The sequence below is a fragment of the Rhyacophila brunnea genome, unplaced genomic scaffold, assembly GCF_057557595.1.
Source record: "Rhyacophila brunnea isolate RB1 unplaced genomic scaffold, BYU_Rbru_1.0 scaffold_24, whole genome shotgun sequence".
Lineage (NCBI taxonomy): Eukaryota > Metazoa > Arthropoda > Insecta > Trichoptera > Rhyacophilidae > Rhyacophila > Rhyacophila brunnea.
Genome location: NW_028232904.1, coordinates 20,053,923 through 20,064,047, shown reverse-complemented (window position 1 = coordinate 20,064,047; position 10,125 = coordinate 20,053,923). Strand labels below are relative to the sequence as shown.

Below are 10,125 nucleotides of genomic sequence, written 5' to 3'. Positions count from 1 at the left end.
CGTCGGCTGTGGCGCCGCGCTCGCCGGCGTCACCGCCATTTAAAATTTTTTTTTTTTTTTTTTTAAATATTTTGTACGCTGTACTTTACTGTATTTATATTCCGAACAATAAACGCCCTGTTTTCGCCTGTACTTCCGCGTTGTCAATCAACATAAACATGTTCCCGAAAGAAGAAGCAGACGATATCACCGTGACATTCATCATCAGGGGGGTCCAGCGCATTTACCTACACCCTCCCCCCCCCCTTTCGGAGGTGACACTGTGCTTTGAATACAGATGTTTGCGAAGGATACTGGGTACTTTAGGAGTAATGAAGACATAAGAGAACGCATCAAGAAGCCTCTAATCATACTGATAGTGAAGAGGCGACGTTGAACCTGGCTCAGCCACGGATGCCTGAGGGGAACCTTAACCTGGCTTGCCTCTTCTTCAAGCCAACCGGATTCCGTAAGGCTGTTAAATATTATCTATAGTGTATACGGCGGAGCTATGGGATGCTGGTATGACCTGGAACGACGCAAGAATACTGGCTAGCAACAGGAATGCTTGGAGACGCCGCACGGTGTCCATACGCTCCAACCAAGGGGCGGATATGGCCGAAGAAGAATTGGCATGTTTCTCTTCAACATAATATAATAAGGCGTCGTAAATCTCTACTTAAATTGCTATCTAATTGGTCTGATTGCATCGATTCGAGATTCCCATCACGTATTAGAAACTGCCTTTAATGTTAATTATAGTAAAAATTTTAAAAGTATATTAATTCGGATTGGATACTGAGAAAAAAAACAAATCTGTTGGATTAATCCAAAAAATGATATCACATCTAAGTTGCATTTTGCACATGAGGTAAACTTTATATAGTTCAGTGGGTCTATTCTATACCTATCGACCGCTAAAGTGATAAAGTGATAAATATTATCAAACTTAGGGTAGGTTTGTATCAAAATATTAGCACTTATTGTAACAATTACAATAAGGTGGTTGTATTGTTGCAATAAGTGCTATATTTTAACAGCACCTCTCTTGCTGCTGTTAAAATATATCACTTATTGCAACAATTATAACCAACGTATTGTAATTGTCACAATAAGTGCTAATACTTTGATACAAACCTACCCTTAGTTTGATAATATTTATCACTTTATCACTGTAGCGGTCGATAAGTATAGAATAGACCCACAGTGCCATTTACTTTCACATTTACCCCGCCTACTAATTATTAGCGTATTATTATTTAATATATATTTATAATATATATTTTAACAGCACCTATCTTACTGCTGTTAAAATAAAGCACTTATTGCAACAATAAAAACCAACTTCGTGTAATTGTTACAATAAGTGCTAATATTTTGATACAAACCTACCCTAAGTTTGATACTATTTATCACTTTAGCGTTCGATAAGTATAGAATAGACCCACTGATAGACTATAGATGTTCTGATACATTTTGTCGGATTTTGCTAACTGACACTTAGTTTTCGGCTCAAGATGTGCTATGGGATGGGAACATCTGTCTAATAAAATTTTGAATACCAAGTAAAACGACATTGCAAATTTTTTCCCCGTTGGCGTGAGCATAACGTGGGTTCACGTGATTATAATGTGTTTCTAGCATAAGTTAGACTTGAGACTGCGTATAGTTTGCTGTTACGATCTCCCAATCATTTTACATTGCATGGGCACTAAACCAGGGATTTATTAAAATTGTGGACATAACAAATCAAAATTCAGGACGTTCAACATGAGATTTACATTATAACAAATATTACCCTCATAAGAGAGAAAAAGAAAAAATAAAAAAACAAATAATTTTATTATAGTAAAATAAAATTTCAAAAACAAAATACACAGCACATAACTGAAAATGTCAATGTCCTTGGGGAGCACATTGACTAGTCTTGCACCCCCGATGTCACAAAGAGATGAGCTTTCAGTATGTGGCTGTATAGATGTATCCTCAAAATTCCTTGGACTAATGTCCGTGTCCTCAAATGAATTGGAAAGGATCGAGAAGTTCTGCGTAGCATTAAAGTTAAAAAAAACTACCTACAGTACTTAGCCACATTATAGGAAGACAGAAGTACAACATACACCAGCTGATTATCCAAAGAAAGACTGTCCATAGCAGAGGAAGTTGCTGTATCTCCGTGGTTGGTGCGAGTGCAGCTCTACTGTTGCAGATTACCTCGATATAGGCTGACTTCTTTGAGAATATCCGCCCCTCAGTTAGCCCCAAGTATATGGACATCACACGGCGCCTCCAAGAATCCCTGTCGCTAACCACTTCTTGCTTCTTCCCATTTCATACCAACTCGTATTGGATACACCCTGTGGATGGTATTTTGGTACTTTTCAGGATGTTGGAATTCAGTTGGCTTAAAGAACAGCCAGGTTGAAATTTTCTCGAGGTATTCGTAGCACGTGGCCGAGTCAGGTTCAAAGTTGCTTCTTCATTTTCAATGTGATGAAAGGCTCCATGGTCTACTCTCTAATAGCACATCCAGTATCCACTGCAAATATCTGTCGTCGAAACTCTGCATATGGTTGCTAGGAGCCTTGAATTAATTAGTCAATGAATAATTTCCATATTGATCGATAGTTTCCGATTTATTAAGATTGCTTTTAAAAAAGTCAGTAATTTTTCGTTGGAATGGTGGCCCATTATTGATAATCATGTCTTCTACTTCATAGTAAGGATTATACTCTGAGAAATTTTGTTGTAAATAATTGTGTACTGTCGATAAGGCGTGTAGTGCCTCTTTATGAGATACTCTTGGGATTTCTTGCGTTTCATTTATAACGAGATTATTTTCACTGTCATTGGAGCTAGGTGATTGTTTTTCGCTTTTTGATTGAATATTATTGTCATTAAAAGTATTATTGTACACAGACTGGTTTCCGCAATCAACAAATTCTTCCATGTAATCATCGGACGCTGAATATTCAATAGGTCCGGCGTGTTTGATGAATTTTATTTTGTAACGTTTTTTAAAGCGTTCAAGCCAGCCGTTCGTCGGGACAAAAGTTGAGCAACCGAGTGATTCGGCAACTTGCTGCGCCTTTTGTTTCATTTTCGGTCCATTTATTACGGTGCCTTCTTGCCGCATGTTATAAAACCATTGAATTACCGCCTCTGAAACTCTTTCATTCGGGCTCTCTCGTTTTCGCTTGCGGCTTAAATTGCCCGTTGAAACTGCTTCATGCCGTATTTCACCTTCTTCTTTGCGGATCCTCGAGATGGTCGATTGGTTAACGTTGAACTCTTTCGCTACCGTGACTTGATTTTTAGTTCTTAGCGCACCCAGTACTTCTAATTTTTGTTCAATTGTCAGAGTATTTCGCTTTGTTCCAGTAGACATGGCATACATTTAAAATTATTAATTACCTATAATTTTTCATATTATTACAGAAACAAAAGTCATATTAGGTATAGGTCTCTCAGCCAGAGTTGGTGCGAACACAGATACGAAAGAGTGTATTGGTGCATTTCTGAGGCAACGGGCATTGCACAACGTCTATGAGAACCAGCCGTTTGTCTTGCTTACGCTTACTTATTGCGCTTATAGCGAAAAGAGGACAACATGCCTATACGTTGATATCGATTTAAAACATCCTTTTTGTAAACAATGTCTCTTGTGAGTATTGCTTCGCTTCAACTCTTGTTAACACATCTATACGTATCAGTTTTGAAATTATCACAATATATTAACACTACCTAATACCTATAATGATTTAGGTTGGTAGGTAGGTACCCACATTTATTGATTTTATAAAGTGTTTATGCATTAATATGGAGTTTGCATGAAAACAGCTGTGTCCGTACACTATATTATGAAGTCCAGTTTTTGGAAGTAGGTAATTTGGAATAGTTTTCCGTTTTTCTTAACATCCATAGATTATGCTTTTATTTAAAGTATGCATTTACGCGATATGCACTTAAAGAAATTATAAGCACAATATTTTTATGGAAGGAACGAAGGACGGTGACAGTTTGGTACGGTGTTGCACTCTACAAATAATACTGAGTCGAATAGTATTGTAATCTTATTAGAGTACCTATTAAATAATTTTACTTATATTAGAAAAATGTGAACTCATTCAATTCAATTTCAATTTCAATTTTTTTTTTTTTTTTTTTTTTTTTTACATATTGTGGACATTACAAATTATAAGTTTAAGACGTTCACAACATGACAACTAATTATTAACACATAACATGACATAACTAATTATTAATTTATTTTATTTATCTATAAAAAATCAACATGAAAATTTTATCTAACAAGTAGCAACACTGGTGACGATGTTATTTTTACGTCAGGTATTTTGTTTGCGTTAAAAATTTTCTTGCTGATAATAATAAATTACGCCAGAATAACATTTTGTTATTTTTACCCAAATGATAACACTATGAGCATAGCCATGATATGATCTGCACAAACTACGTAATGAATAATGACAATATAATAATAATGTGATGTTGATTGTCATCTCGTCACTTTTCGGGTGTTATGTCAGTTTTGACAATAGTGTTCATAGGTTCATCGCCAGTTAGTTTGTACTATCATTAATAATGTATTTATAGTTACAAGAGTGTGCCTGTTACAGTTTCAAAATAAATCGTTTAAAACATTTCGCATCTTTATCAGTTATCTTGATATTTTGTTATTTTTTATTACACTTACATAACCTATAAGTTTAGTACCTACTATTTTTTTCTAACGTTAACAGTTAAAAATTGGTATCGTCATGACGGTTCTACTCGTGAATTATATGGAGAGATCTAGGATCTATGAACATGCGTCAGTAAATACATTGTAATATGTAGTGTACGGGTGCGTTATTCTGCCTAAAAATGAGTGCCAAAAGCGACTTCAGGTTTGACATGAGGGAGTTCGCGTGCGGATGGGGAGCTGCCTTCTTCAACATAACGATCAGCTATCCGATGAACAAAGTCATATTTCGACAGGTGAGTCTGAAGCAGTATAAAATATCGACATTTTACCTAACGCAAATTATCCCAATGCCAAGATTCCAGAAACAGTTTTTTTCAAAACGTTTATCGCTACCGAGGCATGGGTTTACCAGTACGCTCTATGTACCAGTATACCCCCTTATGCTGTCTCCTACTGAATGTTGACAACCACCTTACAGTACACCTTCCTATCCGTGGCCATTGAAGTTAATGGCCCAATCATACCCGGTTTTAATCAGATGTATCAGGGACCCCACGCTTGACTGTGAAGGGACTCGAAGCGTGCCCATTGCCCTCTAATATTGGATTACGCGTTGTTTACGTGAAAAACTTAAATGCATTATTATGAGACAAACATAATTATTGAAAATAACATATTCTTTAACACATGTATAAAGTTTATCGTTACTGTTCGGTTATACGGAATACAGCGAAAAACACATTTTGAAAATACCCGATAAACTGGATTATTTGTTGGGTTAACCTAACCTAAACTAACCCAAACTAACAAATAATCCAGTATATCGGGTATTTTCAAAATGTGTTTTCCGCTGTATTCCGTATAACCGAACAGTACCAGTTTATCTTTTTCCACACTCGAGATCTGTACCTTGTTATACCACGGTTTCCATTAAGAGCATACACAAGTGAAACGGCAAATAATTTTCAATAGTAGGTGGGACGAAATTTTTCACTCGTCGCCAATCGGAGACCGAAAGTCGAGGTGTGAGCACATCAATTTGTTTTGTGATGGCGTCGGGAGGAATATATTCTTAAATCATGTAAAGATGACTAAAAAACATTATGCATGTACTTGAAAAAGAAAACATGTCAATGAATATACTATTATTATTACTAATATAACAATAAACATAACATAACGCATGTTTAATTTTTATGACAAATTATATTTCGTTCGGCACGCGTCATTTGCACAATCCGCGCATCGCCTAGTCACGATCATTTTAGACCATGCCTCAGCTGAAGTATAGTCTTAATTCTGTGTTCTCTGGTCAATAACCTTTTTTTTTCCTTCAATCACCAGATGCTGCACGGAGTGAAGACGACGTCGGCATTCCAGGAACTCAAGAATGAGGGTCTGGTCTGTTTATACCGGGGGATGCTGCCGCCGCTGTTCCAGAAGACACTTTCTATGTCGCTTATGTTCGGAGTGTACGAGGAGTGCCGGAAGCCGCTTGAAGCCACTGACATGAACCCGTATCTGGCCAAGGCGATCGCGGCCATCATCGCAGGAAATGCGGAAGCCGCCCTAATGCCCTTCGAGAGAATCCAAACACTGCTCGTGCACCCTGCTTATAACACTCAGTTTAAGAACACTAAGCATGTCGCGTACCACATCGCGAAGACTTACGGTGTTAAGGAGTTCTACCGGGGACTCGTTCCTATCCTGGTAAGGAACGGGCCTTCCAACGTTCTGTATTTTATAATCAGAGACGAGCTGCATCAGCGGCTACCCGCCCGGGACGTGGTTCTCTACCGGACTCTCCAGGATTTCCTGGCGGGAGCGTCCATCGGCGCTTTCCTCAGTACACTGTACTACCCGCTCAACGTGATCAAGATCGCGATGCAGACCACGTTGGGCGGGCCGCACATCAGCATGACTCAGGCCTTTCGGATGGTGTATGAAGAGCGTGGCCGCAAGTTCAGGAATTTCTACCACGGCGCATCCATGAACTGCACTCGTGCTTTCCTCAGCTGGGGAATAATTACCGCCGCTTACGAAGTGTTGCACAAAATACTGTACTAGCCGCTGGTTTTATGCAAACATCGTACAAGTTTCGGACTATCACGGTACCGCGAAAAACTTGCGGTGCCCGAAGAGAACTACTATTAGAGTGGAGGGAGTATTGTGAAATATTTGCATTACGATCCTTGTTAGCAGTTTCAGAACGTTTTTAGTACTGTCCAATTTTTGACTGTAGAAAAATTAATTGTTTTCACTGCGTTGGCAGCATTGTAATTAATTTGTATATAAAAAAAAAAATGGAGTCGTCCTGTTGACGTCTCGCTCCGGCTACTCACTTACATAGTGCTATTTGCTAGTTAACATAATGTTTCATCTAAATAATGATCATTCATTCTCTAAAAATACTTCTTTTAGGATTATAACATTGATATGAAGCACTGCAAATAAATCTCAAGAGCGTAGGTGTGAATTTTGCTACAGATGATTCTGCAATACGAAATGACATGCAGCTATAATTTAATCATTAACTTTAGTAACCATTTTCAGCTTCGCTTTTATAATATAATTATATAAAAGCTTCATCAGTTACAAGACGGTTTTTCTTCAAACTCTTTGATTTGAAAATACATCATTATGAAAATCCCAGAAATATCTGAAGAGAAAAGATCGAGGTTACGTTGTAATTATGTTTCTAGTGTTTTTCAAAATGATTACAGTGAAACCCCGATTCAACAGTTTTCAAGGGACCCTAAAAAACGATAAATACGAGATATATAAAATTAAAAAAAAACAACTCGTTTTTCTCTTGGATTTTTTTCGACATATTTTCAGTTTCTCAGATCTTATATAGAGTTCTAGTTTTCTTCATGGGGGGCATTTTAGTTGCGACTTATAAAAATTCATGATACTGCATGTGAGGCAAGCCTAAGCGCCGGCCGACCTGTGCGAACAAAGCGACGCGACTGAAAGGTCTGTACGTATCATAAACAATTCTACGAAAGCGAAATGTAAAATATTCAAAAAAATGGTCAATCGGGATAATATTTAGATGATAGATTGAGGAAAGCGATAAATCGGGGAACAGTTAATGCGGGATTATTTAACAATGTGTTTATTGGTGTTTGGCAGGACTTTCAAAAATGAACGATCCGTGCGGGAAAACGATTTATGCGAGAACAGTAGATCGGGGTTCGATTGTATATCAAAATCATCTTCGTATTAAATATACACAAATATATATATATTCATTCAAGATTTTAAGGATTGAACTAATACAAGTGCAATGGTGAGAAAACCGATTCCAAAGTTTAATATGCGATTATAAATTCTGCGTATCTGATTATTGTTTTCAACATTCTGCAAACGATCCTTTTTTGAAAATATCAGCACTCTTGTGGGTAAACAGTTATTATCGCGATAGTTTAATTTACATGCTATTGGTGCGCCAGTAAATCCATGCATGTGTACGGGCACAATATAAATAGGTCTTGTTAAAACTGTTACTATAAATTTCACTTTTTATTTATTCGTAACTTGTACCTGTTGAATGCTTAGGACCTCATATTAATCTTTGTTTTTGAAAAAAAAAAAGCGTTTCAAAGTACATGTTCAAACACGAGAATTTCTTGTGTTTTGTCGCCAATGGGTTAATAATGAAATTATTTATGAAGGATGTGATTACCACTAATTTTTTGAAAATTGTTGAATATTATTTATTTAAAAAAAAATATATGTGCTATATTGAATTGTTGGTCCCCTTTGATGGACTGTATGTTTTAAATTACAATATTATTGTCTTTTATTTATTTTTTATAACTTTTTAACGAGAAAAATTCACAGTAACGGTGCTCTTTACGGTTTATTTATTGCCTTTATGAAAAAAAAGGGTGAACTTAAGGAGTCATCCATGTATGATGTCGCACTCTAAGTGTTGGGAGGGATGGGTTAGGGTGGTTGTAGAAAATGTAACGTCGCAAAACTGACAATATATTATTATAAACTCATATTTTCTTAGATGAAAATAATTTAGACAGGGTGTTTAAGATTTTATGACAAAGTGTGACGGAAGGGGGCGTAAAAAGTACCGAAGACAGTGTGACTTCATTTATGGATGACCCCTAAGGGCCGTACTTATGTGAATAAGTGGTGTTATGCGTTACATGGAATGGGAATTATTATGAAATATTCCTGAAAACGGAAACATTCTGCCATTTTATTTGGTATTCAAATGTAAATAGCCGAAGCATAATAGATAAAAAAATATTCTTCTATCTATAAAATATCTAAAATAATGTATAATTTATGGTTAGCTTTAGGCAGAGTTTAATTGAATTTTAAAAACTAACCAACACCATCTGCAATTTGTATTCTTAGTTCAATGAAAACAAATAAGTATGACAAACTGAAGTTTAGTGTGTACTATTTATTTTTACCAAAATGGCCACGTGGCCTATAGCGCCGTGGGTCCCAGGTTCGAAATCCTGGGTCTGACAAATACACATATTGCTTTTCAATTTGTGTTTGAGTCAGGGTATGGACCCAATAGGTTGAGCGAGTGCCTGACATCCATTTCTCGTAAAAACAAAATCTGTTAATACCAACTTCCACTCTGTGGAGGTCCATAATATCGTCTCTGTTCTGGCAGAACACACTAACTGGAGAATACTAGTTTTGAGTAATTTGACTTTGAAGTTGTAAAATGTTTGAAATGGTCTATTATGTGAGTTTATTAAGTAATCGTAAAAAGGATGACTTTAAAATAAAGACTGTTTATTTATTAAGAAGGTTTCCAGACGGTAAAGTTTAAAATAAGGAACATTTTGGTATAACTAACTCAATATGTAATTTTTTCGAATTAGCGTCTTCTGCCAGAACAATGACGATATGATCTTATTAGGATCGGACATGGTCGAAAAAAAAACAACCATGTTGGATCTCCACAGCCTACCTCCACTCTTTGCCGCTGCGTGACAACAATCTGTTTGGCCTAAGATGTGATCCCATTCCATGTAATACATAAGCCCACCTATTTACATTACTATTGGTATGCAAAGTGCCCTAAGTAGCTGCTTTGTTTGCAATGTCGCTGTTCATGTCTGAGCATAATATTAGTCTGACCCATGGTAAGAAAGAATTAATAAATTTTTAATGTAATCAATGTCATTAATTTACTTTAAAAAATCTGTATGTTGTAAATATTATATACCTAATTAATGTTGTAAACATTTTAATTAAAAGGGAGTGTAACAGGCATTAGAGACGTCACTGACGGAATTATGCAATTAAAAACATCAAAAAATTTGAAGAATAACAATATGATTAATCAAAAAGTTTCCATGTTATTTTTATGGTTGTTTTTATCAATGAATTAGTCCCGTCCACAATTGTGCATTGTTTCATTTGATAGAGGAATGCATTGTTTGCCAGAAACCGGT

General features: G+C 36.4%; 1 protein-coding gene across 1 annotated transcript; it reads left to right on the top strand.

Moving 5' to 3' along the window:
* The first annotated feature begins 4,301 nt into the window (after positions 1–4,301).
* Positions 4,302–8,270, top strand: LOC147069152 (mitochondrial nicotinamide adenine dinucleotide transporter SLC25A51). The gene is made up of 2 exons (XM_085950982.1): positions 4,302–4,977; positions 6,029–8,270. Exons 1-2 carry the CDS (start codon positions 4,864–4,866, stop codon positions 6,749–6,751), a joined length of 837 nt encoding a protein of 278 aa, XP_085807108.1. The 5' UTR covers positions 4,302–4,863; the 3' UTR covers positions 6,752–8,270.
* Positions 8,271–10,125: the final 1,855 nt, after the last annotated feature.